The 27,386-nt window shown below is 40.8% G+C and overlaps 1 protein-coding gene across 10 annotated transcripts in view; it reads right to left on the bottom strand.

Moving 5' to 3' along the window:
• Window positions 1-27,386, bottom strand: part of KIF1B (kinesin family member 1B) — a 136,692-nt gene that overhangs the window by 47,902 nt on the left and 61,404 nt on the right. For 6 of the 10 annotated variants that reach the window (XM_033114715.1, XM_033114716.1, XM_033114717.1 and 3 more), the window contains 8 exons: window positions 26,835-26,968; window positions 20,543-20,622; window positions 19,310-19,385; window positions 16,216-16,295; window positions 15,637-15,743; window positions 14,775-14,858; window positions 14,368-14,548; window positions 14,166-14,238 (listed from right to left, as the gene is read on the bottom strand). In XM_033114715.1, coding sequence (XP_032970606.1) covers window positions 14,166-14,238; window positions 14,368-14,548; window positions 14,775-14,858; window positions 15,637-15,743; window positions 16,216-16,295; window positions 19,310-19,385; window positions 20,543-20,622; window positions 26,835-26,968 — 815 coding nt within the window. Of the gene's footprint in view, window positions 1-7,036; window positions 9,285-14,165; window positions 14,239-14,367; window positions 14,549-14,774; window positions 14,859-15,636; window positions 15,744-16,215; window positions 16,296-19,309; window positions 19,386-20,542; window positions 20,623-26,834; window positions 27,047-27,386 lie in introns of those variants that run through there. The other 4 variants (XM_033114713.1, XM_033114714.1, XM_033114720.1 and 1 more) reach the window with 2 other exon arrangements.

Genomic DNA, 27,386 nt, shown 5'->3' with positions numbered 1-27,386 from the left:
CTCATAGGCTTTGTAAGGACTATGGATTTTATCCGAAAGGAAGCTTTTGTGGTTCAGAGCTAGGAATACGGTCTAGTGTATGTTTTAAAAATATGACTCTCCATGGAGAGTAGCCTGGGGGCTTGGAAGCAAGGCCAGTGGTCAGGAGGCCGTTAAACTGTCATGGAGTGACAGTTCGAAGCCGTGTCGAGGAAGATGGTGGTGGCCTGGTCCAGGGTGTCAGCAGCAAAGGTGGTGAAGAGAATGGAGCTGGGATATGGTTTACAGGCAGAGGAATGCTTGCTCTGGTTTACATGTGAGGTGCCAGTTAGCTGTATGGATGGCAGGTCCTAGGTGTGCGTCCAGAAGTCAGGGCAGAGGTTCAGGCTGGAGAGAGGCTGAGGCTACATCAGCAGAAAGGGGCGGGGCAGCGGTCTGCAGACACACTGCCTGAGACTGGACCTGGGTCCCCACTTAGCAGCTGTGCGACAATGGGGGAAATATAGAAGATGGGAAGGACGACACCTACGTCACCGAGCAGAGCAGTCTGAGGACTCAATGACCACACACAGGTGTTTACTGGCGCACGTAAATGCTCAACACGAGTCACTAGCTTCATCATCACCTGTGGGAACGTGGAAGGTAAAGCCACAGAAGGGCATGAGATCGCCTGGGAGAACGGATACGGAAATAGCCAACGTCGATGGTCAGAGACCACAAAGGAGCAGCAAGTGAGGTCAGAGGAAAAGGTGAAGCCGAGAGAACAAAGTGGCCCAAGAAGTAAAAAGCAGGCAACTGTGTCAAACGCCAAACAGATTCAGTAAGATGAAGACTGAGAAATCGCCCCAGATGTGTTACTGTGGAGATCTTTGGACCCTGCTACAAGTGGCTTCAGTGGTCAGGTGGAAACGAGAGTGAGTTCAAGCAAGAATGCTGAGAAGATACGGTAAAAGGCAATACTGGGAGGTGGACAAGTGTGACATAAGTACCAAAATCTCCCTCAAGGAGAATTTCTGTAAAACGTTACAGAGAAACGGAGTGAGTTCACAGGGAACATGGGACTTTGTGGAAACTGGTGAAATAAAGCACACATGCTGACAGGAAGAATCCAGGAGAGAAACAGATTTGTAAATGAGAAGGGGTAAGTGTACAGTAAGTCCTTGAGGAGGTGACGTAAGATGGAATGCAAGGAACAAGGAGCAAGGACAGTTCATACATGAACAGGCGGGAAGGCCAAGTACAGGCACGGCCGCATGAGGGATGCCGCAGAACTAGAAGTGGAAAACAGGGAAGTTTTCTTACGATTGCTTCTTTTCCTTAGTGAAACAAGATCTTCAGCTGAGAGCAAGGACGGCCACTTTTCCCTCCCTGAGGTGCCTGGGTGTAAACTGTCAAAGAACCCTGTATTGTTTCCTCATGGCATTTGCCACAAACACCCTGTATAACTACTGGTGTGACCGTCTGTCTAATGGCTGTCTCCTCCACAGCTCTGTGAACGTCAGAAGGCCAGAGATCTGTCATTCACCAGCATTTGGTGGCACACAACCGTCTTCTAGCTCCAACAGTCATATATTCATCTTCCAGTTACTAGTTCTCAGAGTGACTATCTTCTAGATCAGGGGCCGGCAAACTACGGCTGGCGACAAATCCAGCCCGCCGCCTGTTTTTACAAAAACGTAAATATAATTTTATAGGAACAGAACACAGCCATGTCCATTCCTTTGCATACTGCCAAAGGCTGCTTCTCTGCTACAACAGCAGAGTTGTGTAGTTGTGACAAGAGACCACAAGGCCCACAAAGCCTAAACTATTTACTATACCATCTGCCAACTCCTGTTCTGGAACAATGGTTCTCAAAAGTAGTTGCTGATCCAGCAGCATCCCCATCACCTGAAACCTACCAGAAATGCACACTCTCAGGCCCCATCCCAGACCATTCGCCTGAGAAACTCTGGGGGTGGGCCCAGCAATCTGCACTCCCATAGGCCCCCAGGGAATTCTGACGCTCTCTTCTGGGTGATGTGTGCAGATGAATGGTGAAGCGAACAAGGTGAGTTTATATTCCAGGTGAGTTTACATTCTCATGGAAGAACCAAACAAGTACACAGACAACCACAGGTTATCATTATGGAAGCAGTGAGAGCTTGCCTGGGGCAGGAAAAAGGGCATGTGAATGCAGATCCAGACAAGTTAAGCAGGATGAGAAAGGATTCCAGTCGTGAGGAAGTGCAAAAGCCCCGAGGTGAGAACAAACTCTGTGTTGTCAGGGAACCAAAGTCCAAAGTGCTTACAGTGTGAGAACGCCCAGAGATGAAGAGGGAGAGGCAGGCAAGAAGCCAAAATGGAAAGCCTCGTAGGCTACGTAAGAAGTTCAGATTTTACACAAATACAGACACCAGACTGGTGGTTACCAGAGGGGAAAGGGGGTGGGGGAAGATGAAGAGGGTAAAGGAGACCAAATATATGGTGACGGAAGGAGACTAGGCTTCGGGTGGTGAGCACACAGTAGAGTATACAGACATCATATTACAAATTGTACACCTGAAATTTCTATAATGTTATTAACCAGTTTACCCCAATGAGTTTAATAAGAAATAAAATAAAATCAAAAGAGAAGTTCAGATTTAAAGTGCAATGGGAAGCCACGGGAGACCACTGATATGATCTGACTTTGTTTGTAAAAGATGATGCTGGTTGCTATGCGGACAGTGGGTTATAGGGCTCAAGCAAAGAGACAAGTTAGGAGGCGACTACAGTGATGATGGTGCCACAATTAGACAGGGCATCTCTGAAGAAGGTGCCATTTAAGGTAAAATCAATGTCACCATTCTGGGTTTGCTGGTTAGGAAGTTTTGGACATTTGAGGCTTGGCTCCTTTTGCTAAATACTGCCCTCCTCTTTTAATGGCAGATTACCAAGCACTAGCTAGAAAGTAGGTATCCACGCCCCAGTTCTTACCAACACTTGGATTTGCTCACCCCCAGCAAAGAAGCACTGTGCGGACACAAGCTCAGATCTAGCCCTCCAGGGCTTCCACACCTATTCTTAGACCTGAGTGGCTTCTCTTTTCTCCCAATCTCGCAGTCTTGGTCTCGTCTATTTTACTTTCTAACCACGATCTGAGCAAGGACCTTCATCACCTTGTGGGTTGCATCCACAGGGTTTAACCCACCAGCAAACTGATTTGTTGATTCCACCTGCAAATAATCAGAGTCATTCTGTCTCTCCTTCCTCCCTGTCTTTTTCTGGAAAGCAGTTTCTCATTTAGTTCATACTGCGACTTGCCAATTGGAGCCCTGAGCTCTGAATTTGCCTCCTTCCAACCCAAACTGGCCATTTCTAAAACAGGAATAGTGAAATCTCCCTGTATAAAGTCATCTGGCAGCTTTCCATCACATTCAAGATAAAATCCCCACTCCTCAGCATGCCAGGACCTGGCGCTTGGCCGCCCAGCTGCCCTCACCTCTTACCACTCCCCGACACCCAGCCAATGCTCTGACCCCTCGAGTTACTCGCAGTCCCCTGGGCCTGACATGCTTCTTCCCTGTGCCCACCATTCTTCACTTGGACAAACTCCCAGTTGTACTTTGGGATTCTGCTCTTGGCTCAGGCCTTCCTCCCTCAAAAACCTTTCCCCACTCTCCCCATCCTCACACTGTGACACAACTATCACTGCCCACATCATACTGCACTGGAATCGCCTGTGTCACCCTAGCAGTGGTTGGGTCTTGGCAACTCTTCCCCCAGTTTCTCCAACAGCACAGAAATACTAAGTACCCGACGGCAAAGAACATGAGGCTGCAGCAAATCAATCCAAGCATAACAATTCTCTCAAGTTCCAAATTTTATATTAAAAACTCATGGGGGAAAAAAATCTCAGGTAGGTTCTGTATTCTACTCCACAATGTATGATTGTGCTGTTTTTCAATATAAAACATGTCATGTCCATTAAGACTGATGGTTCACTCTAGAAAAATCGTCTGCTTTGTCCTGTTTCACCTCTAGTACACCACCAACACTCTGGGTGGAGAAAAGCAATGTCAAAGGTAAAAAAGAAAAGCTGAACAATTACTCAAAACTTTTTAGAAATTTAGTTCCTATCCATATGAAGGGAAATATATACCCTTTCATTTTTTAAAACCTTCAAATCAAGATTATATAATTAAAAAATTGAAAACACAGTTTAAACTCAAACAAATCAGGAAGTGATATTTGATATCCCCTCGTTCATCTTATACTAAAAAAGTTTTTAAATAAAATGTAGCATAAAGTATGGGTTAAAGATCCCGTTTAAGATAGAATTTTGATAAATAGAAAAGGGTAATGAAAGCAAAAAGCTTAAACTAATTAGCTTGCGACCATCTTCAGATGCAAGAGCAATACATGAAAGTCAAGATCAGGTCTATTAGCATCACCTTGTACTTCTCCCTCCTCCCACAGCAGAGAGAAATCACACTCTTAAAAGATGACTTCAGCTTTTATTGAATGAGGACTTTATTTTTTGAACATTACAAACTCCCTTTCTGATAAGGTAGATCTTACAACTCAAAGAAAGACAATCTTCAACCACTTTTTTAAGAAATTGGGGGAGAAATCCATTGTTCATCAACAAGATTTTACAGGAACAAAGGGAGGAAACCAATACATTTCACAACCTAGAGTGGTTCAAACTAAGTATCTAGAGCAGATTTTAAAATCTCAGGAAGGTGACATAAACTGGACAATTATGAAACTGCTCACAATGCTCTAACATTGTGGCTCTAACAGTACAGAACAAATGCTTGCTTTGCATGTGCCTAAGGGGGCATCTTCCTTAAGGGACACCGAACACGGCAGCTCCCTCCTCCCAGTCCTGTACAAACCATTAAGGCAAGTTTACAAAGGACCAGTAAGGCCCAGGAATACAGCAGCTGACGGGAGGAAAACGATGTAACTTCCTGGAGTCTAACAGCCTTCAACCCAGACACCAGTGTGGCAAACTCTGTGTTGTGTTTTGCAGCATCAGCCTGCACCTAAAGCACTAGAGGTCACTTCAAGTCACTTCATGGAATAAACAATAAACTGTGTTGTGTTTTGTTTCGAACATCAGCCTGCACCTAAAACACAAGTGGTCACTTCAAGTCACTTCATGGAATAAACAATACTTCATTGCATTTCCAGTGAAAGGAGAAACAATTCCAAGCGCTGAAAAGAATTAGAAGCAAAAATTAAGGAAAAGCCCTTTGGCTGAAGCTTACTAGTAATGAGCAGAATGTCTTTAACTCTCCAAGGAATAGCATTTTAGTTTGTGAAACTATACCAATTAATTAGCACTCCTCTACATTTCCATTAATGGCAGATCATTACATAATTCCATAGCAAAAACACGTTTTTGTTTCATTTTGCTATGATAATAGCTAGGAGTACTTCAATAATATAATAATAATCGTTTAATGATGACCATTTATTTCTCTTTGGTCTTGTTCCACTTAAGCTTAGGGAGAGACACCGTCAAATTAAAAAACAAACAGCAACACGGGCTATACCAATAGAGCACAAAAGCATGGCACTAGTTACTTACTTAATAAAGAGTCAGTGAAGTAATTTTACCCACACAGTTATTTCCTAAGACAAGCATATGCTCTGAAATGCATGGGAGGACATATGTGGCAATCAATCAAACCTTGGTTCATTTCTTTCTGGTCATCTGAAAATAAGGGCTCCTGGAACAGCAAATGAAGCACAAACACAAACCTAATGCTTTGGAGTATCTGGGTATAGTGCTTATTACAACCCACATTGGTAAATGAAAATACTACTTTTCATTCTACAGTGCCACCTGGTCACCAGTAGACACTCCCATTGTTTAGTGGGAAAGGGAGGCAGGCGCCTGCCCACATGAGATGAAAAGGTCACCTTAAAACTGGAAATACAGAGACTTATCCTACATCATCTCAAGTTAGGGAAATCAGAGCTCATTTCTACTCCAGAGTTGAAAGCTGAGTAATCATTATTATTATTCATTTTAGAAAATGAATTTTTTTGCAAGAAAGAAATAGTTAACGTATCTATATCTAAGCATCAAGGAGGACAACTGGGGTTTACATGAGATGCAATGAAGTGACTGATTTGAAGTAGCCTACCAAGTACATCCAAAACACATGGTACAGGAGGCGGTCATCTCAATTAGTCAACCCATTCATAACAAACATCCTTCACCATGTCTAACCTGCCATAAAGCTTCAACTGAAGACTAGGACTGTTCTAGCTGTGAAAGCAAAAACATCCCCCAGAATTAACTGGAGGCAACTTTCTGTGCATTGAGAAAGCACTTTCTTAGAAGCAAACAAAAAATACTATGATTAAAAATAATATGTTCTAATAAAGCATAGTGCTCACACGCGAAGGAAAAAACAACAACTATGTAATCACAATCTTTAAGGCTTCCTTGAATGCTAATTGCTATCTTGGCTGCAATTTTCCCACCATCTGGAAGACAGCGTTTGACAGATGACTTAGTGTGAGTTAGGACTCTTCAACGTGGAAGTCAGGCAATCTCATCGACGTCTCTGGCTCTTCACATCGCCTCTTTAAAAAGTTTCTGACAAGTTCAAGAGATGAGGAAGGATGTAGAAAAATTTTTCTTCCCATTAAAATCCATCTTTCGTGGATTCTCCAGTGAGGAAAACTGAGACAACACAGTAAAATGAGGTATTGATACATTAAATGTTCATCAGGCCTTCTCTTAGCTTGCTGGAGTATCTGTGAGCATTACTGCTAGTAACCAAAGAGGAGTTCATTACACATCATCTCCTTTATTCTAAACTCAACCAAAGTTAACCTATTTCATTATTTCATCATCTACTGAAAACGAGCGGCACTCAGCCGTATGCTGTAGCCTTCTCCCCATGGCCCACCCCTTCCCTCTCTCCACCAAATAACCTCCCTATAAACATATATACTGCTCAGAGCACCATACAAGTATTTTTCTGGTACTTCTGTTGGCATGATTTTGGTGTATAATTCAGTGTGTGTTTATGTGTGTATGTGTGTGAAATGATACATAAACTTTCAAAATGCAAACCCTAGACAGAAATCCAGATATGGTGCCAATTTAAATATTTCAGTACGACAAATTTCATACATATACCGATACAGTAAGAAAAAAAACAAAAAGCCTACTGCATCAGTTCTATGTAAATGTAGAAGAACAAGAGGGTGTGGAAGTTCCGTGGAAGATGCAAAGCTGTGTACTATAAAGTGTGTCTGAAAACATTTAGTTTGGGCTTCTGAAAAGTCCAATTATATTTTTAAAAAGGACCGACACGGATGATATATGCAAAGCTGTGTGCACATAGCTGCATGTAATTATTTTTAAACTAACATTTATGGGGAAACGATAGACATTTAATTCTACATGTCAAATTCCCCTTTTGAATGTCTGCATAAACCAAAAGGCAGGTCTTTCTGGGTATCAGATCAATGTATAGGCATTATAAAAACATAGCAAACTTGCACCGAAATAAGACCAGTCTGTGCAAGTAAGTGTATTATGTAGGCACCAAGACAGGAGGGAAGTCTCAGAAAAAACGGGAGGTCTCAGTGTTCTGTCCAAAATTCCAGAAACTGCCCATTTATGGTATACAAACAAAAGGGAGGCGTTGAAACATTTACCAGTGTTTTATGTTTTGACAATATTAAAATCAGTTATTATTTGTAGGAACGCAACATTCCAATCATAATGTAAATAGTAGGAACTCAAGGCCAAGGCTAGAACCAACTCAAATCACCAGCTAACATTGCCCGTTTCCTCCACCGGGATTTCAAGTTTGTCCAGTAGTTTATACTGTGGTTTCTCGACCAGCTTTGAGATTGGGTGCTGAGAACTGTCGCCTCATCCGTGGAGGTGTCACAAACTGGCTACAATGGTTGGTTTTGTCCATCTGCCTTTGATAGGAACTGGCTGCACTGCCCTCTAGCTGACCTCCAGTGTTGTAATTACAGTAAGACTGACGGTGTTGATGAATATGGCGCTTCGCCTGGAAAGTCTGCAGATCAGCGGTGGGGTGACCACTGGGGGAGTTTAAGGATTCTGACGAGGCCGACGCCTGGCAGCGCATACTCTTCGGTTGGCCATTATTGAGAGAATTGCTTCTCCAGCGTAACTGAGGTTGCTGTTGTTGATTATTAATATGCTGCTTGCTAACTTGGATGTGGTCTTGACTTCGCGGGCCCTGAGAGCCCCATGGTAACTGGGGATCCTTAGAAGCGGCTCTACCACCCTTTTCCTGGTTCTCCTCTTTATTTCCTTTCCTTCCCTCTTCGTCTTTTGGAATTCTAAGCTCTATAACCTCATCTTCTGTTATGATGATATGTGTCCCAGGACTCCAAGAGTTCCTGTGTTTAGGATTGCTCTTAAAGGGGAACCGGGGCTTCCGATTCTCAGGAGGGATGAACCTATGAGGCACATTCTGCCGACGAAGCTGCTTTGTTATCTCCTGCTGCTGCAGGTTCTTAAAGCGGATTTGCTCCTGCCTCATCCAGCGCAGCCGTCCCCGTCTGAACGCGGGGTCCCCGTTCATCAGCTGGGAAACACGCTCTTCCTTCCCAAGTTCTCCACTGTCTCCTTGACTGACATCAGTCTCAGCCTTGCCAGCGACACCAGCACCAACAGGTTCCTTTGCTTTGTGGCTTGCTTGGGTTTTCTGTTCCTGCGATCCAATCAGGGGCAAAACTTTCTCCATTTTGAGCATTTTATTTCTCAAGACTTTTATCTCCTCATCTTTCATGTTATTTTGCTTTTTGACTTCTTGCAAAATATCTTCCAGCTTGTCTATGTGAACCTTGAGGTCATCTACATCAGTTCCGCCTTTGCCCGTGGCCATCATGTCTTCAATCTTCTCATCCCCGACACCAACAGTGTCCCACACATCCCTGGCCACTGCCCTCCAGGAGTCCCGCTCATTGGGATCTTTCTTCCCGTACATGGCACAAAGCTCTTTCATCTTCACAATGGCCAAGGCCTCAATCTCCTGCCGACTATGCCTGAAATCGTTGAGAGCTACTTCGTAGCATATCTCTTTGACAGCCTGAATCTTAAGATCTGAGATGGTGACCCACTTGGAATCTTTACTCAGGCGCCGTCTTTGGGGTATTTGATACATTTTAATTGGTTCTCGTTTCTTCCCACTGCTGGGGAGGCCACATTTTTTAACAATGGTTTGCAACTTGCTGGGAGGTAGCTTTTCTCTCAGAGAAGTAATCAGTTTCCAGCTCTCTTCACAGGACCTCTTGTCAGAATCGTCCCCGCTATCAGAATCCGCGTCCTTTGGAAAAACAAAATCAAAAAATGGCCCCAAAATAACCAAAATTAAAATGTAAAAAACGAAAACCAAATTGAAGAAAAAGCAAGCAAAAAAGCCTAAACCAAATTTAAAAACAAAAAAAATCCCTAAAAAACAAAACAAAACCCCTAAATGATGAGCAAGTCTATTAAGACATATGCATACATAGATTATTATTAATATAAAGATTCGTTTAATTACTAACACTAATCCAAATTTCTACTTTCTGGCATAAGTGATGAAATCTGCAAGCAAATTTCTTAGGAAGACTGACACAGTGAGTGAGTATCTCACTCTAAGGTCACATGAAGTTATTAACAAAATGGTGTGAACGGACATCTCCACTAGCTCCAGAAAATGAAGTAAAACCTATACCCCACACATGCTAACACCCATGCAGCCACTTCCCCACATTTGCCTTGGTTATTGCTGTTGCTTCTTCCAGAAACTCTTTCCCCATGAGTGAGCACAGATGCCATACAAGATGTGACGAGCAGGCGGATTAACAAAGGTTAGTAAGGCTGTAGGATGCCACGTTTTGTTTAGCTTTACTAAAAAGAGCAGCCCTAGAAAAAAGTTAGAAGATGAGAAAGTAGAAAAAGAAACAAATAGGGATGATGTTAAAAATGCTAAGAATCGCTACTAGCAGACCATGTGAGGTTCTCATCAACCAAACTGTTTTTCTAGAAGACAAGAGGGTTTTGAAACTAGTCTTTCTGTGAGCATACATTGGATTTGCTATTTTCTTATGTCCTGTCAAATAGATCCATTTTGTTTGTACAATTAAAGCTTGTTATCCAGAGAACAAGAAAGCATAAAAAAGGATCCTTGTAGTGGGTCTGCTATTGTTTTTCACACTTAAATCAATAAACACACCTCACCTACAAAATTTTAAGAAACAAACATCTGGAACATAAATTAAGCGAGGCAAATACTTTTATTAAACATCATTTAAAATTGCCCAAGTAATATTTTAATAAATACAACTTAGAGATATTTTCTATCTATGAAAACCCATGGCAGTTCTAGCTATTTGAGAAATATCACTTTAAGCGACAACTCTTCCTATCAACACCCAAAACACCAAGACTATATTCTGTTCGTATGAAATGGATCCACTTCAAAACGTTTTTCTCTAAATCTCTGTCTTTCTACCTATCTTTGCACCATTACTTCTTTTTCAAAAAAATTTTTACTTAGGCCTAAAAACACAGCCTGACTTTGGATAATAACCAAGTATTCTTAACACAAACAAATCTTGATAACATGGATCTAAATAAAAGAAATACTAGATTTAAATCCCCTAAAATGAATAGGATTAAGAAAGAATTTCTGTTCAGGAAATAAAAGTTCCTGGGAAAAGACACTACTCATTAGAATAGTTCAAGATAGTGCAGTAAATGAAAATATTCTTACTTAATAGTCTCTTTTACTTGGCTGTGATTACCAAAATTATCTCAAGGTTTTTTTTGTTAATCAAACCTGATAACTGATAAATCTGGCTTTCTATACCAAAGATTTTCATGTACAGTTACTTTCTAGGGAACAAAAACATAACCTTTAACAATGACAATAAACTTGGCCCCTGAATTTGGAGATGTTCCTGATCTGTATTATTTCTGTTGGTCTGTAATGGGTACTGAACCAATTTACAACCCCTACCTGCTTGAAAATTTAGCAACAAAAAGCAGATAAAGCTAAATTTACAGACTCTACACTATTTTTTTCTTTTCATTTTTAGTTTAAAAAATGGTTACTCTTAAGTGACAAAAGATGACATTAATTACATGAAAATAAAAGGTATGTCTGACTCCTAAAAAAGGTTTTCTTGTAAATATATATAAACTGAGTTTTACAAAACAAACTCTCTGATTCTTCCCACATAACTGACAACTATTATTTCCCCCCCCGGCTCTTTTTTTTAAATTGCTTAAGGATAAAGTGAATACTACCTAATTTAGGAAATAACAAATGTTCTAATCATTGTCAAGATTGAGAGATAACAGTTATATCTTTAAACTCCAAAATAAAACATAAATAAATGAGAGTCTACATAAATTCAAAAGAACTCAAATTAAATCAGGTGGCCATAATTTTCTTTCTTTTTAAATACTGTCATACCGATTCTGTTCTCCATGTCACTCAAACATATCCCCGTCACATACTGACCGTGATACTAAAAAGTATATATGCAAAGTCTATGTGCCAAGATGTAAGTCCTATTTCATGTCCAAAAAAAGGAAAAGATTTTAAGATATTTAGATTCATTTATTACGAGGGTGAAAAAACTGCTCAGGTCTGTCCAATTCACACGCCACTCAAAGATACTTCTGTTTTCATTAAATACCAAATGCAAAGTGGGCCTCCTGCAGAGACTGCAAGAAGCTTATACAAATAGAAGAGAGAAGATACCCAAAACACAGGTGTAAAAAAGCAAGCACAGAAAGGACCAGGCATATAACAGAGCACTAACTAGAAGAGAATGTAACAGTGTGACGCATACGGGGAATTATCATAATATAAAACTCATGACCCTGAATTCGTTTCTTAATGCTGTCATTATGCAAAAGTGATTACATATAATAAATGTGAAAAAATATTTACTGAATAATAATGCCTTTGTATCCTCTCAATGTTTATTCATAGGGTGCATTTGAAATATATCTGTTGGTTGACTAATATGGGATCATAAAAATACATTTTCCATTCACTGCTATTACTGCCAGGTACTCTCTAGGCGAAAGCATTAGAAATCAACTCCTCCTGAGGACGAGAAATTTAAATGGAATAGACAGCTGGATTTGTGGGGGGAAAGTCACCTCCTTGCTTTAAGGGTCTACTCTTGAAATTCTAGCTTGCTTTGAGATACGCAGAGCAAATGACAACCAGAAGCTGAATCCCTGCAGACTAAGTATCTCCCCTGGAACTGTGTGGCTTAAAGACCTTTCCTTTCCCTTTGCTGAACAGTCATCCTCTTATTTCAGAGCAGAGGATGATCACCGGCTCTGCTTATGGAGGGTAGCAGCCACCAGGAGTCTTTCTACCTAGTTACTCACAGGTTGGTCCCCAGACCAGCAGCTTGGGTACCACCTGGGGGCTGGTTACAAGTGCAGAACCTCAGGGCCCACCCCAGACCTACTCGATCAGCACCTGCCTTTTAGCACCTGGTTGAGACGCACTGCTCTACTGAACAGAACAGTGGAGTAAGTCAGAAGACCCAAGTTTAAGTTTAAGCCTCAGACCCATGACTTCATGGTATTTTAGAGTGGGCAAGAGACAGCATTTTTTAGGCTTGGTCTCCTCAGTTTGGAGAAAATATAAACCAGAGGAAATATTACTCATTTATTTACATACACAGCTACCAAAGAAGGTTGTTTCAGGAATTAAAAAAAAAAAGAAAGATGTTAAAACTCTCTAAATTATAAAGCACTACTATACAATTACAAGGCTCTACTGTTAATACAGCTTAATTATACCTGTCCTCGTTTGATCTCTCACAGACCATGTTATTAGAATATGCTACACTATTAAAAGGCTCCTTCATGTGTCATAATCCTTTGAAGTCCCTAACCACATTGTAGCTACATCTTTCCATTTTTATTAAAAACTGTATGCCAATTAGGCCTCCTGAAGAGATTCTATATATAACTGCTATTTTCTTGTCCCAAACACTTGATTCATTCTTACAATCCATCCTTTTTGGGCTTTATTATAATTTCCAAGATAATAAACTAACTAGTTAACCCACTGCCCACCTGAGAATTGAGCTGCCCAGCACAGGCTGCCTGTGCTCAAGGCCTGGCATTTCGTCTAGCCATAGCCTCTCTTCCCGGAAGTACAGCATGGCGAAAAGGCTGTAGTTTACCCACAGTATCTTACGCTAAGGGAAGAAACAAGTATTCCAGCTTTCTCCCTAATACCCCCTTATCTTAAAAGATGCTCATGAATTTTAAAAATTGGGAAATTCCTAAACTGCACCCACGGTATCCAAAGGTCTGTTATACCTTTTCATTACTCATCAAATAAATGCCAAAAAGCCAAAACTGGATGGCTTTACTAATGAAAATCTAACTCATGGATCAATTTATTCATGAGATTCCATTTCTATCAAACTTGGAAAATCAATTAAATCCTAAAATGCTAAACCATTAGCATTATAAGCTGCGACCTTAAACCGACTTTTCCGCTGCTCACCCAAACCCTTTCTCGACCCAGAGGAAGCAGGCTTCCCTCTCCTGTCTGAGTTAGCTGTATAGCCCCTGCTTCCACTGTCACCCACATGCCACACAGGCCCTTATTGAAGAATTCAGACTCCATGCAGGGGAACAGAAAAGGATTAACACATGCAACTGTGCAGCAACACTTTTAGACACAGTTTAACTAGAAAAAAAAAAAAAAAAGAGAAAGTCTGCCCAGCACAAGAACAACCCCCAGGTCAGGCACAAGAGCAGAGAATTAGTACTATCAGGTGATCAGAAACAAAACCAAGGCAAACACCCACCAGATTCAATATGCAGAAGGATTATTAATAAACGAACCACACTGACGCATACTCAAAAACCACTATCAAGAGGCAAAGTCTACCAGAAAAGCTCCCACTGTATCCTCAAAAAGCACTTGGTTTTGACAGAAGTAAAGGTTTGACTTTAAGACATAAAAAGCACAAAACAGGACCTTGTGGACAGGTTTTCAGGCGAAGGCTACGAGGACGTGGAAGTTCATTCTCCATTAAGGAAATGAGAGAATAGAGTGTGCTTTCAAGAAGAGTTGAGGAAGCCAGGTGGCGCGTGCTCATTGGTGGGACAGGGAAGGTATGAGAGCAAGCCGCCCTTTTCTAATCGAGGGTTCAGGATGGACTCCTACCAGTCTCTGCTGCTCCAAGAGAAGATCTGCTTCCTCCTTCTCCTTTTTGTATAGGATCTCCATTTCCTGCAGCCTAGAAGGAAAAGAAAAACAAGAGAGGAAAAGAATCCATGAGGAAATCACTCAGCTGTTTCATAAATGCTACTTACTCTATGTTTAAAGAGGTGACAGTCACGTGGGTCACATCGCATTTAGACATTACCTTTTCTCCATCTCCTGTTTCATATCAATTCCTTGTTTTTCCAGAAGCTCTCTCTGGGCAAACGTCCAGTCCACAGGCTCAGAGGGGGTCTCAGCAGAAGGGGTCTTCTCCCGCTCAGCCCGTGCTTGCTCCGGGTGGTTAAAACGAAACACGTGGTTTTTACCCATGATGATACGGTTTCCTGGCACAAAACAGAAACAGGGTTAAGAAACCATTTCTGAAATGTATAGTACCTAGGTTAATGATCTCACTCTCCCTAGTGCAAAAAGACAGCTTTTGGAGTTTTACAGAAATCCTAATGCTGACTATCACTTCAGCCTTTAAACAAAGAGTCAGATATGAGAGTTGCTCACAAAAGCCATGTGATCTTTGCCAAAGATGTCAAACCTCTCTCAGGTGAGTCTCACCTGAGCGCAGCTGAACAGGCTGGGCCACCCTCTTGCCATTTACGTAGGTTTCTGAACGTTCACAGGGCTCCAGCATCACGATAACTAAGAGGAATGCAAACTAATGTTAGCATCACAAACCGCTGGAATAAAATAACGGAAAGCAGGTGGCTATGAGGATTCAGGGTAACTAGAATAGATTACTGTAACCAAGTGGCTTAGCAGCTCCATAATAATTTTCGGGTACCACAGCCAGGGCTGTGGCTAAGACAGAAACATTTACATGAATTTGATAAACCTCAGAAGAAGATAAGAAATGTCAATTTCGGTGATATCTGACAGTTCAGTCTATAAACCTGAAACCATCAGAAATCTTAAGCGTGAAACGGAGGTCATAACTAGAAACTTAATATCAAAAGCTAATATTTTGAGGAAGGAAGGGATTGTATAGCACAAAAGTACTATTAAATTGTTGTTGTTTTGTTAATAACCTGGACAAAAAAAATTAAGATTGACTTTTTTTCCCCTTTTCCATAAAAAGAAATTCTACTGGGTTAAGGCTAGAGGTCCTTCAAACCTCTCACTACCCAGGGTATTTGTTCCCTCTTCCTTGCCTATCAAATAATTAACATTCAGGACCAAGCCTAATTGCCTATGTCCGTCTCAGTTCTTGGCAGTAACAGAAGGGCTCCTTTTGTCCAGGCTATTTTCATGTAAAGTAGCTGTGTGTCCCCCTACATCCATAAGCAGCCCAGGTTTCTCCATTTGCAAATATTAGACTGTATGAGAAAGTATCACTGAGAGAGGCAGGACTCCCGAGTCTTGCGGATGTCTCAGTAGGGAATGAAAAGGCTGCTGGATAAGCTAAGCCCGGCGCTCTCACCGTCCCCACTGTTGTTCCTCTCGCTCCGGAAGACACAATGCTCTTCTTTAATGTGCGCCCCACTCAGCACGATGTCCTGGCGCCGCTCGGCATCTGCCTGGCCAACCCTGAGCACAAGCGACAGTGTTTCCCAGGGCAATTCAAACACAAAAAGCTCTACAAACAATGAACCTCTTTCTCCCAAAGAATATTCTTTGGGACCTACAAAAAAGGTACCACTTTTTTTAAATCAGAGGCTTTCAACTGCAAATTTTATTTTCATAGATGGTCAACATCAGAATCAGAAACCAAGGCACAATGATATACCAATGTAACTCACAGCATTATAAAAAGATATGCGTGAACAAATCTCCCTAATGAATTCATGTAAGGTGATAGAAGGAAACAAATTTACTTAGGGTCTTTTAGGGGAAAACTGCATGTTAACTGGTTCAGCTGGCTAAAACGCGTAATTTGGGAAGAGTAGGAAAGATATTAATAGTTGGTAATTATTTCAGATGAGAAAAATAGGAAATCATAACCACAAATTTTTCAACAATCAAGTTATTCAATCAACTAAGAGAAAAGAAACAAATGTACCTTGTAATTCCATCTTTGATGTAATAAAGCAGGCATTCGGACATCAGTGGGTCCTCATTGAGGTTAACAAGATGTGGGGTCTGAAATAGGTTATATATTATCAATTCGGAGCAAGCACCACTGAGAAGGTCGTGACAACAGGGACCTACAGGATGCTGATGGCTTCTTGGATTACCCACAGTGGCTAGAAAAGCGACTTTTTTTTATTGTCACTTGTGATTCCATAATGAACAGAAAACACGCTTCAGGCCCTCCCAAACTACACTAATGCATTTGATTTAAGAACATGAGTTCTAATTCTTGATAAGATCAAAGCATACAGAATACAAAAGAAAAATTAGGATAGGCTGATTCTCTGGATGGGTTAATCATAATTTTTGTAAACACTTGGAGAAAAATCTTGAAGGGTAGCAGAATATGCTACTCCAAAATATGATACTGTGACATATTATTTTGAGTTGTAGGCACTTGAAAAGCAGACAATGCAGGGAGAGGCTTTCTCCGAACTCCCTTTAACTGCCTAAATAAACACAGACCTCTCCAAAAGCGTTCAGTGGTCATAAATCCCTTCCAGGAGTTTCCCAACTAGGGAAGATTGACTCTTATCACAGGAGAGGAGCCCAGAAGTGGACACCACAGCCACACTTTGTCACAATCAATCCTACCTCCCATCTGCTCTTCTAAGGGCCCAGTCATCTTCCTGAAAAACCATGTCCTCTCCCCTGAGCCGCCGCCCTCCCCCACCTCTTTCCCTATTAGGATAATATCTAAGCCTGAATTTGAAGTCACCTTAGGAGTTCCTCATTTTCCCTGGGTATCTCTCACGTATACATGAGGTAGTCATGTTAACAAACTTGTCTGTATTTTCTCTTGTTAACCTGTCTTTTATTACAGGGCTCTCAGCCAAGAACTCAGAAGGGTAGAAGGAATTGTTTTTCCTCCACTACAATCCCAATAAATACTTAATTTTTCATTTACTTTATAAAATGTCACCACATCCCCCCATGATCTCCCTCTGTAATTTTTATCAGTTTTTCCATGGTCCCAGTTATTGCCTTTAGTTTATTAGTCTTTACCTTAAAGAAGAAATTAAAATTACTGACATTCAATAATACACACCATCTTTTAAAAATCCTCTTCATCTAACTCTAATAATTCTAAAATCTTTTAAAAACCAACCTTCTTTGGTGAAAATACCCCATTGCAATCCAAAAATAAGTCACATGGTCTTGGGGTCAAAATCTACTCAAGACAGTGTCAGCGAATATAGAAAAATGAAAGAAGAGTCAGATGAGGGGATTAAGGAAAGAGATTGCAAAAGATGATTAAAAATCAATCAGGAAAATCTCTATGTCTTCTCAGCTAGCATGTGCCTCTGCGATCTGAGAGCTCTGCTGGTTTCAGACAGTCATAGCCCTCTTGGGGCAGCATTCTTTAGAGCCCATCATGACATTGGCCTAAGGAAAAAGGTCCTTTTTTGCTTTTCTTTTCTAAAAGTATTTTCCTCTCAATTTTATTGAGGTGTGACGGGCAAAAACTGTATCTATTTAGGTTGAACAACGTGATTTTTTAAAGGTGTGCAGTGCGTCAACTTAATATGTACTCTATGTGGTAATATGATTACTACAACCAAGTTAGTACATCAGAAACAGGTACTAAAACTGACTTTGCATGTGGTCAGTGTTGGGTATCTCTTTCTTGAGGAAGTCTAGAAAGTTAAAGCAAGATGAGTAAAAGTAAAGTAAGAAAAAGCTTTGGAAATATAGAAGTCAGTTTGGAATTCTGTGCTATTTATGTCATAAAATTTATTCAAGTTAGTTTTGATTTGTTAAACGCCATATTTTTACAGGCTGTTACAAAAAATTTCCCCAATTTTTAACACTTAAAGACATTATAAAATACCTTTAGATATATATTTAGATATACAGAGAGCACAATCTAAATTCTAACAAGACTATAAATGCTAAAATCTCTATAATCGTATGTATCTGAATAAATAATGTCTTACTGAAGGAAAAACTATTACACTGTGCAAGTCACTGACCTTTGACAATATGAATGTATAAAATACTTTTATTATTGTTCCAGTCCTACAATATGTATCTAAACTTTCTTTAAATCAATCTTCTTTGTTGAAAATGACATATTGGAATTTATTTAAAAAGTTATGTAGCCTTGATAGAAAAACCTAACCAAAAGAATCCTAGCAAAAACCACAGGAATATTTCATATCACATAAAATAAAGGTACCAAGGGAAAACTCCCCACCCATTCTATGCTAACCTACAGAAATCATTAGAGCCTCACATGAAGGTGTTTATTTAAGTCTCCAATAGCCAATTTGAAGTCATTTGAAATGAAGGACCAGCTATTACTGGTATGAAATATATGCTTTGTACATCAATATATGTCCTGTCATTATCATATACATAAGCACACAAAATAATCACTTGATAATAATTTTCCAATATCTAAATAAGAAGTAACTTAGTAGGAAGAAAAAAAAAGAACTTGACTATTCTAATTAGCTAAAAGGCATTCTACCACTTTACAACTATGATTTGTAAGTAGGAAGCTAACTACTGGAGTCTTTTTCTTCTTTTAAACTGGGAAAGGAGCAGAGGCTGGAAGGATGAGGACAGGAATTGCTTTGCTCGGTACAAGGGTTGTCTAAACACAAACTGCAGAATCAAACTGAAGCGGTCTTTTTCTACACAAACCTGAACAGCTGAAATTGCTTCCAAAGAGTTATAAATCAGGGTTGCTGGCATCTGTGGGAAAATCTACACAGAAAGAGTAGCCAAACTGAAACAAGGTATGCTAGGTTAGGCTGGGAACTTCAGAGAAAGCAACAATGAAGACGATTAGAGGTATACTGCCTTATGTTTTCCTTTGTAAACAGATAGGCCTTTTAGAAGTAGGCTGCCCTTGTACTATATGATGGAATCAGAAATATCTGAAATTAATCCAAACCTCAAGATAAAAAAAGGGGGCGGGTTAGGAGGGGCAAACCCAGAAAGACATGAAGCACATCAGTGACTATCCGAACAAAAAGTGTTTCTGTTTGGTCAAGTTTCACAACACTGTTTCCTACCTTTTTAGGTGAGAAAACCCCCAGGGTTCCTCCATCTTCCCGAATGGCTACTCCCATCTCAGCCAACAAGGCCTCTCTAGAAAAAAACAATCCCATCAGAATACCAAGATGTCAATAAAATGAGAATAATACTAAAAAATAAAGCATGCAAAGCAAAAACAATTGTTCCTGTTTAAAGTTAGTAATATATATGTGAAAGAATCCGCTTCATTAAGAGATTATTTTTAAGACAAATAGCACATTCAAAATAAATTATGTTCCTATGTTGCGTAAAGGTATATTCACCCAAATAAGAACTGTCTTGTCTGACTTTGGAGGCAGATAATAAATGTCTATTAATACAAAAAAAAAAAAAAAAGGAAGAAAGGGATATTCCTTAAGGCTATACATACAACTCAAAGAACCATTTCTTCAAAATCTAAGAAAGCAATCAGAAAGTAACTTTGATATATGGAGTATTGTCTATAAATGTGATTTTCTCAAATATGTTCCCACGCCCAGCATATTGGTTCAACAATTTTAGCTTAAAATCTCTATAATAAGGAAATTCTCAAATGCATTTTAGGAACTATTAAGGCTCCCAGCTTCTCAGTTGGCGCCCTCTCAATCAATAAACCTTTCCTTATTCCAAAAACAAAAGGAAAAAAATTCTAATTGTTTGATACATTTATTGTATCACTAGAATTCACTTCTGCCTTTTCTATGGAGTGAAAAAAACAGAAACTGACATTTTTTTAAATGTATATTTATTCCAATAGCAAAGTATTATTTTGGGTTATATTCACATTGGTAGAGAACTGAGAGGTTGAGTCAGAATAGGGATTTTAAAAGTTTGCAACCCAAGCTACTTCATTCCTTACCAAAGAGGTTCTAGAAAACTGAAAGATAATAATCAGAACAGCTTTTTTTATTTAGGCCATTATCAAAGGCAGTCTTTTTGCAAATTAAAAACTCTATCCCTCAATATCTTCCATTTTTACATGGATCCCTTGCAACATGCAGTATGACAACTATGGAAGCACCATGACTCCTTAGAGAACATTTTAAATATGCAAATTTCACTTCGAAGTGTTAATCTGACTTGGCCACATGTCACCAGCCAAGTTCACTTTTTGTCTTGTTTTGTGAGGGAAGGTTCTTTGTTTTTAACTTCTATTTTATCCTTTCTTACTATAAAAGTACTACAAATTTCCTACAAAATTTAGAAGCATTCCCAGAGTTTAACCTCCTCACCTCTCCATTCTGATAGCCTCTGTTTTACGCAGCTTCTCTTCCCAGGTTTCATTCAGCTCAGCAATGATCTTCTCTGATTCCTAAGGGAGCAAGTCCACAATTAAAATGGCGAACAGTCTTAAAATGTAACGTACCAAGTCTAGGAAGGACAGCAAGAAGCAGATGATCCCCTTTGAGGGTATGAGACGGAATCTAATATGATGATTTTTTTTTTTCTTTTCATACTATGTAAAGAATCATAAAGACTAGGCCTAACACTAAAATCAATCCTAGATATATTAATTTTCCTAAGTCTTAATAAAAATACTGTGTGTGTGTGTGTGTGTGTGTGTGTGTGTGTAAGGACAGGTAATATTAATACCCCAAAATGCAAGGTACTATTTCTGACATCCACTTCTACACTACATAAAGCCCCCAAAGGTACTCATTGCTTTGTTTCCCTATAACTTCATCCTAACACTGATGGGGTTTGGAACATGCTCCCCCAAAACATGGCACCTTGGCATAGCCAGTATTTTAAGCGGAGGAATTTGAGAAACGGTATGTGCAGGAAGGACTCCGATCCCCTTCTGAAGCAGGTCATTAGAGCCTCGTGAGAGGTGCCCTCCCCGTATGTCCCCGGAGGGAAGAAGCATCTGTATGTCTGGAGACGAGGTGGAGGAACGCCAAGAGGAACGTGAACAAACAGGTGCTGGTAAGTCCCCCCAGTTTACTGCTCTTAGCTCACACCCTTTGTCCTATCACATTTTCCCATAATGTTTCACTCTTCAGCAAACCCGGCATAAACATGCTCAGGATCAATACTTCTTTGGGTCTTCATTTCCTTAGGAAAACTCCTGTCTCACGTAAAACTTTATGAAATAAATTTGTAGCTTTTCTCTTATTAATCTGCCTTTTGTTACAGGGGCCACAGCCGAGAACGTAGAAGGGTAGAAGGAAAGATATCCTTCCTCCCCTACAACACAGTACCTCCGAACCCTCTTTTGGGTTCTAATATATTGGGATCTAATGCCCCATATAAAGGGTTAGTATTAATCTCATCTGAAAACATGTAGCCACTTAAGTGAATTTCCCAATCCCTTGCTGAGTGTTTATTATGTAAGCGTTTAAAAATATAAGAACAAAACATGTCTCCTGCTCTCAAGGCGCTTACTGTATACTTGGGAGAGAGGAGTCACGGATGACTCCTTCATTCAGTAATTCCATATAACCCCATTACATGCCAAGCCCGATTCTAAGCAACCAGGAATATGGCAGGGAACAAAATTCCTGCCTTCATAAGATTTACATTCTAGTAGAAACTGGAATAATTCCGTTGTAATCAGTGAGTGAAGTATGTCAGACAGTGTGATAAGTGCTTTAAAAAAAAAAAAGAAAGGAAAAGAATGGAGGGGGAGGGGCTTAGACCAGGACGCCCTGACAAGGTTCACGCGAGCAGCTGCCGCCTGAGTATGTGAGGGAATAGGTCCGAAATGCCTGGAATTCTCCAGGAACAGTGTGGCTAGAGCAGCGTGTGCGAGGATCTGCGTGGGTCGGGTACGAGCAAACGGTCTTCTAAGGCCAGGAGAGAAGTACTCGCAGGTTGGTGGTGGGTGAGTCAGGGCAGATGCTCACACTGAGGAAGGACAAGCAGGAACTGACCAGGCGAGAAACGGACGGAGGAGGAGTACCAGAAAGGGAGAAAAAGCTCGTCATGGAGGCGACAGCAGGAAGTCGGATGAGGAGGAGGATAATGACAAGGTGATGAAAATGATGACAGCAGTGACCGTGATTAAGGATGCAAATGTGTAGTTCACAGAACGTTTCACTGTATGGTTCATTTAACACTATTGTAAGAAGCCTCTGGGATCCCACAACACAATTATCTACACCAAAGAAACTGACTACATAATACAACAGACTCAGAGGTGCCTGCCTTGCCATGGGAGCATGTAAAATGGCCAAGAGGAAGGGCTCGAGGCAGCAGCCACACGAGCAAAGGAGTACAGGAGTCAGGAGAAATCAACCGAAGAGCACAACGACGAGAATGGTGATGGAGGAAGAGGAGGAGCAGAAAACGGAGAAGAAGGAAGAGGAGAAGAAAACAAATAAGAAGAACTAAGCTAGGAAGGGTACCAGGTACCAAGAGGTCCATAGTGTGTCTATAAAGAACCACAAAAGTGATTCAACAACAACTCTACCAGCACAGTGTTAAATGCTTCTGCAAATGACTGTAAAAGGGCAAGTTCAGACCAGCTGGCACCATAACCTATATGATATTATAGGCAGCTGGGTAGAAACCGTTCCACAATCACAGTGAGACTTTCAAACACACAGAACAGAACAGCATGGCCCTGACCCAACCAGAGCACTCAGACTCGTGCTTCTTAGATGCTGTGTGGCTCACAAGCCCCTGATGGTGGTTAGGGACACCTGCCTGACCCCTGCCTGAGATACTTAAAATCTACGTATTTTCCCGGTTGGTTTCAGAAACAGACCATGTCAGAACAGAAGTGTATGTATCTGGCTGTATTACAGCCGTTCTATTTGGGGGCAACTGTAAACTCACCCTAAGGAAGCAAAGTTACTGTCCAGGAATCCTCTTACCGTTTGCTGCCAACCCTAATGGGTCTCTAATTTTACTCACCACCTGGAGGGTAAGCAGAATACGATCTCTTCTTGGGAAGAGATTTAATGAGTAAGCTGAGTATGGCACTATTTTATGTTTCATTACAGCGTCAAGTTGCAATTTTTATATTGTCGAGAAAGCTGTTTTTTTTTTAAAATCTGAAGAAAGGTTAGAGAAAATGCTATTGAGTGTGCTGGAAAAAGCCTGGGAAACCATTTATCCCAGAGCCATTCTAGCGATAAAGAAACTGAGGACCAGAGCAACTAAGTAATTAACCTGAGGCCACACTACTTCCTGAGTCACATCTAGAACTGGGTTTCCTAACTCGCAGTGTTTTTTCTTCAAGTAAGGCAGAATTGGTAGGCTTTAAAGAAAATATTCTACAGAGAAGCTCACCATAAATTAAGAAAGAGTGAAGGGTATTCTTTCTTCAAGCCTGACTAACAAACTTAGTATAAATAAAATAGAGATGCCAACAGCAAGGCAGCTCTAAGTCTCTGCGTCAACTCGTTCTGCAGGCAGGCCTAGCCCACTGGCGCCCAGTGCTGCTCATAACCCACTCTAGAAACTTAATGTAAGATGAAATTAAAATGGGGGTTCACGCTTAGGAAATGAGTCATTGAAGAGAGAATCTTTAAAGGGTCCTTCCTTCTTGTAGGTACTACACATAAAAAATTCCGAAAAGCACAGTGACACCAGCAACTTTTTTGAAGCTACAGGGAATGTTGGGCTCAAACGTCATTCAACCTTAGTCTCACATCATATTGTCTACCTATTTGTACAGCACTAATTAATAATTATGTGTATACGGCTAAACACAATGTGATCTCTGCGTCATGATTCAGGAAATGTGGTAGAAAAATCCACAGAACAAGTCAGAAATACTTCCATGAAAAAAAATAACAGTTTAAATTGTGACATTTAAAAAGTGAAATGCTTATACGAGTACATGGAACATTCCTTGAAGCCATAAGATAGCCAAGGTTTCACTGTACCGAGCAGAGCATGCCTCGTCCGTGAGTTCCAAGCGCGGGGCCCTGAGGCTGCCTAGCACATCATCTGCCCTTGTGTGCCTCCGTCACGAATCCGAGTGGGTATTTATAGTCTAAGCCAAAGCAATGGCACTCACAGTCCTGACTCTGATGCCAGACTTTATAATAAACACCCGGGCCACCACACAGTAGCTACAGCTACATATTTAAAACCTTAGTGAACAGGAATCCAAGTCAAGGATACATACATTTCCACTCAGTTTGAGTTGTGACTAAAACTGAAAGCAATTACCTATCACTCTATTTGGACCGAGAGATTTCTGGGGGGGGCTCAAGATATTTATGATGGGGTAACATGGATCTCTTGCATGTTAGTCTGTATGAAAATAGACTATTCAATGAACAAAGCAGTAGCAACACCCTATGTAACAGCATTCTACCAACTGATCATTTTTTAAACGTCAAAAGTAAAGAGAAGCAAAGAAAAATAAAATGTTAGGAACATGAATTGACCTCCTCTATTACTTTTTCCATTACAGTATTTTCCTCCTTCAGGGTCATGTCTTAGGAATGCAGCTCTTTCACACTCAACAATGAAATAATCCAAAATGTGAAATTCCCAAGTGCTCCTATCAGACAACCACTGCCCTGCACTGTGGAGGCAAGATGTTATTGGCCTGCAGCATTAAAATGCAGGTCTGCCAGAATGGAATTCTCACCATTCACAAAATAAGAGCGGAACTAAGGCGCTTACGCTCCAGTGAACTACCACGCTGCATTAAAAACTCAAGACCGAGAGCAAAACCATAACGAAGCTACTTCCGAAAGCTAAGGAACGGAAGGGTTCATGTCTGCTGGCTTAAAGGAGAATTAGAACAGAAATTTATTCTCTCATGAAAGTAACAGTTTTGTTTGGCTTTTGGTGGGAAGCAGGGAGGCTGGGGGGAGGGTTCCCTGAATAATGGCAGTGTTATTCCCTCGAAACTATCTGGAAGACACTAGATGACCTAATTCTTACAGAGTCTGGTTAATGTCTTGACTCCCAACATTCAACATTATTTTCAGCTGGTCCCACCCACTTGGCAGTTAGGAAGAATTTTCTCTTTTACACCAAGATGTATGTTGAAGGAAAGTGTAATCGCATTTGTACAGTAAGGCTTTAATAAGCAAATAGTAAGATTTGAAATCCCCCCAAAAAAGAACACTTCGCATTAAATAGTTAAGTGGGAGAGTCCCCTTTTCCTTCCCCCAGAGTCCCTGCATTTTCCACTGGCCTGAACAGAACAGCACAGCAACTTTGTCACTGATGCCTGTTGTGATAAAATACACGAATAAAGCCTCCCTGCACAGGGCTTCGGCTTCACTAATGTCTTCAGTAAAATCTCAAAGTCAATTTTACAACAGTAGAGATTAACCTTCAATTTGCAGCGTGAAAAGATTTCTCACTCCTTCTCCCTTTGAAGGTATTTCAGAACTTCACCCACTTTTCACTAACATGTTCTGAAGGAAGGAACAATACCATTACTTTTATTTCCAAAGCACTTTATTTTAGAAGTGAGTGAAATGCTGAGGGGGAAGGCAGGCTAAGAAGCAGACGCCCATTTTTCATACAAAATCTTTTTCAGCCTCACCTGAAAACCAAAATGACAGTATCTGCCATCTTCAATTATCAAACTTAATTCCCTTTTAGTGGTGAGAAGTCTCAGCAAACCCTTTCAATCGTTAATTTGTCACAGTGTCACTGTTCTCATCAGTCCCTGAATGAGGAGCTGTCACAGCATGACTGTGATGTCGCAGCTCCTTTACAGTTTCCTCGCCCTCCTTGTTGTCCCTCCTTTGCACTCTTGAATACAAAAGCCAAAAAATAGGGTCAAACTACCTCCTGGAGGTAGCAAGCAGGGGAAAAAAGCATCTGTGGTGCTGTCATAGGGATTTGATGGATGGCACCACAGAGGACAACGGTCTGCTCTCAGTGTAGTCACTGAGTAGAATGAAGAACCTGTGAGTCAGAAGGCTACGCTGCTCTTGACTTTCATATTTACAGAGAGAGACCAGAAAGTACCTGACCAAGGTATTTTTCAGCAACAGGTTGGGAAAGCAAAGCTGGGGACCATGGCAGGTCTCAAGCCTGCAACAATGAGGCCTGTGTCCCCAGGTGCATCAGCACAGGAGGGGGCAGACCTTCCACGGCAGTGATCAGAGGTACCCGGGCCTTTTCTGGACTCCCAGAAGACATAACTTCACATGTATCTGAATAAACCTGCTACGTTCCTCAAATATTCAAACTCTCTTTTGATTGTATATTTATTGTACTTATTAAATGCATGGCTCTATACAAAATTCCATCTTCCAACGAAACCAAATGTTTTCAACTAAATTACTAACTAAACAACAGTTTCCCTGTGACTTCAGGTCACCTCAGAATTAATGGACATACCTACTTATCAGTTACTTTGCATGATAAGTGACCTGCCAGGCAGCGCTCCCACTTTGCCTGGCCATGTCAAGACTCAAGCATTCTGGTGAAAAGCAATTAATTATCGCACAAAACAGCAAATTCCATTTTTAGGATATCTCTAAAAGTTAGAAAGTTCTTCCATATGCTGAACCAAAATCTCAGTGATTTTCAGTCCTAATTCTACCTTGTGGAACTACATAGAGTATCTTTCATTCAGTCTGAATTACTACTTACCTTCAGACGTTCAATGGCTTCCTCTCCTCCAGGTGTAGACATGATCCGCTCCTGAATACTGCTCACAGATGTTAAGCCCACCTGACTATTGAGTGAGCAGGAAGATGGAGATGAAGTAAGGGACCCCATGGATGCTGTGGAAAAATTGCCAGGGCGTTGATTCTCAGAGGCTAGCAAGTACCTATGCTTATTGTTCTGAAAATCTTTCAGATCTGGGAGGTAGAAAGAAGGGAAGGCAGAAAAAGTGAAAAAGAGAGAAAGGAGCAGAGGAAGAAAAAAGACAGGAAGGAACACCAGTGTAAGAAAGGAAAGCATTAAAGCGCCAAGACAAAGACATGTTATAATACAAAGACAAGTTGTAATTGTTCTAGATGGCAGTTCTAAAACATGTCTGTCTTTAATACTTGTATCCTAGAGGTTAATTTAGAAACTGAAAAATTCCAGCACAGGTTAACGTTGTTGTATCTGGTTGGGAAACCAGGGCTCCCAAGGACAATGCATCAGCATTTTCCCTAACAGCCTTGCCACATTCCTTCTATGGCTCCACATCTA

This window comes from Rhinolophus ferrumequinum, chromosome 9 (assembly GCF_004115265.2).
Source record: "Rhinolophus ferrumequinum isolate MPI-CBG mRhiFer1 chromosome 9, mRhiFer1_v1.p, whole genome shotgun sequence".
NCBI lineage: Eukaryota > Metazoa > Chordata > Mammalia > Chiroptera > Rhinolophidae > Rhinolophus > Rhinolophus ferrumequinum.
The sequence above is the reverse complement of the archived record's forward strand: the minus strand, read 5'-3'. Positions and strand labels throughout refer to the sequence as shown.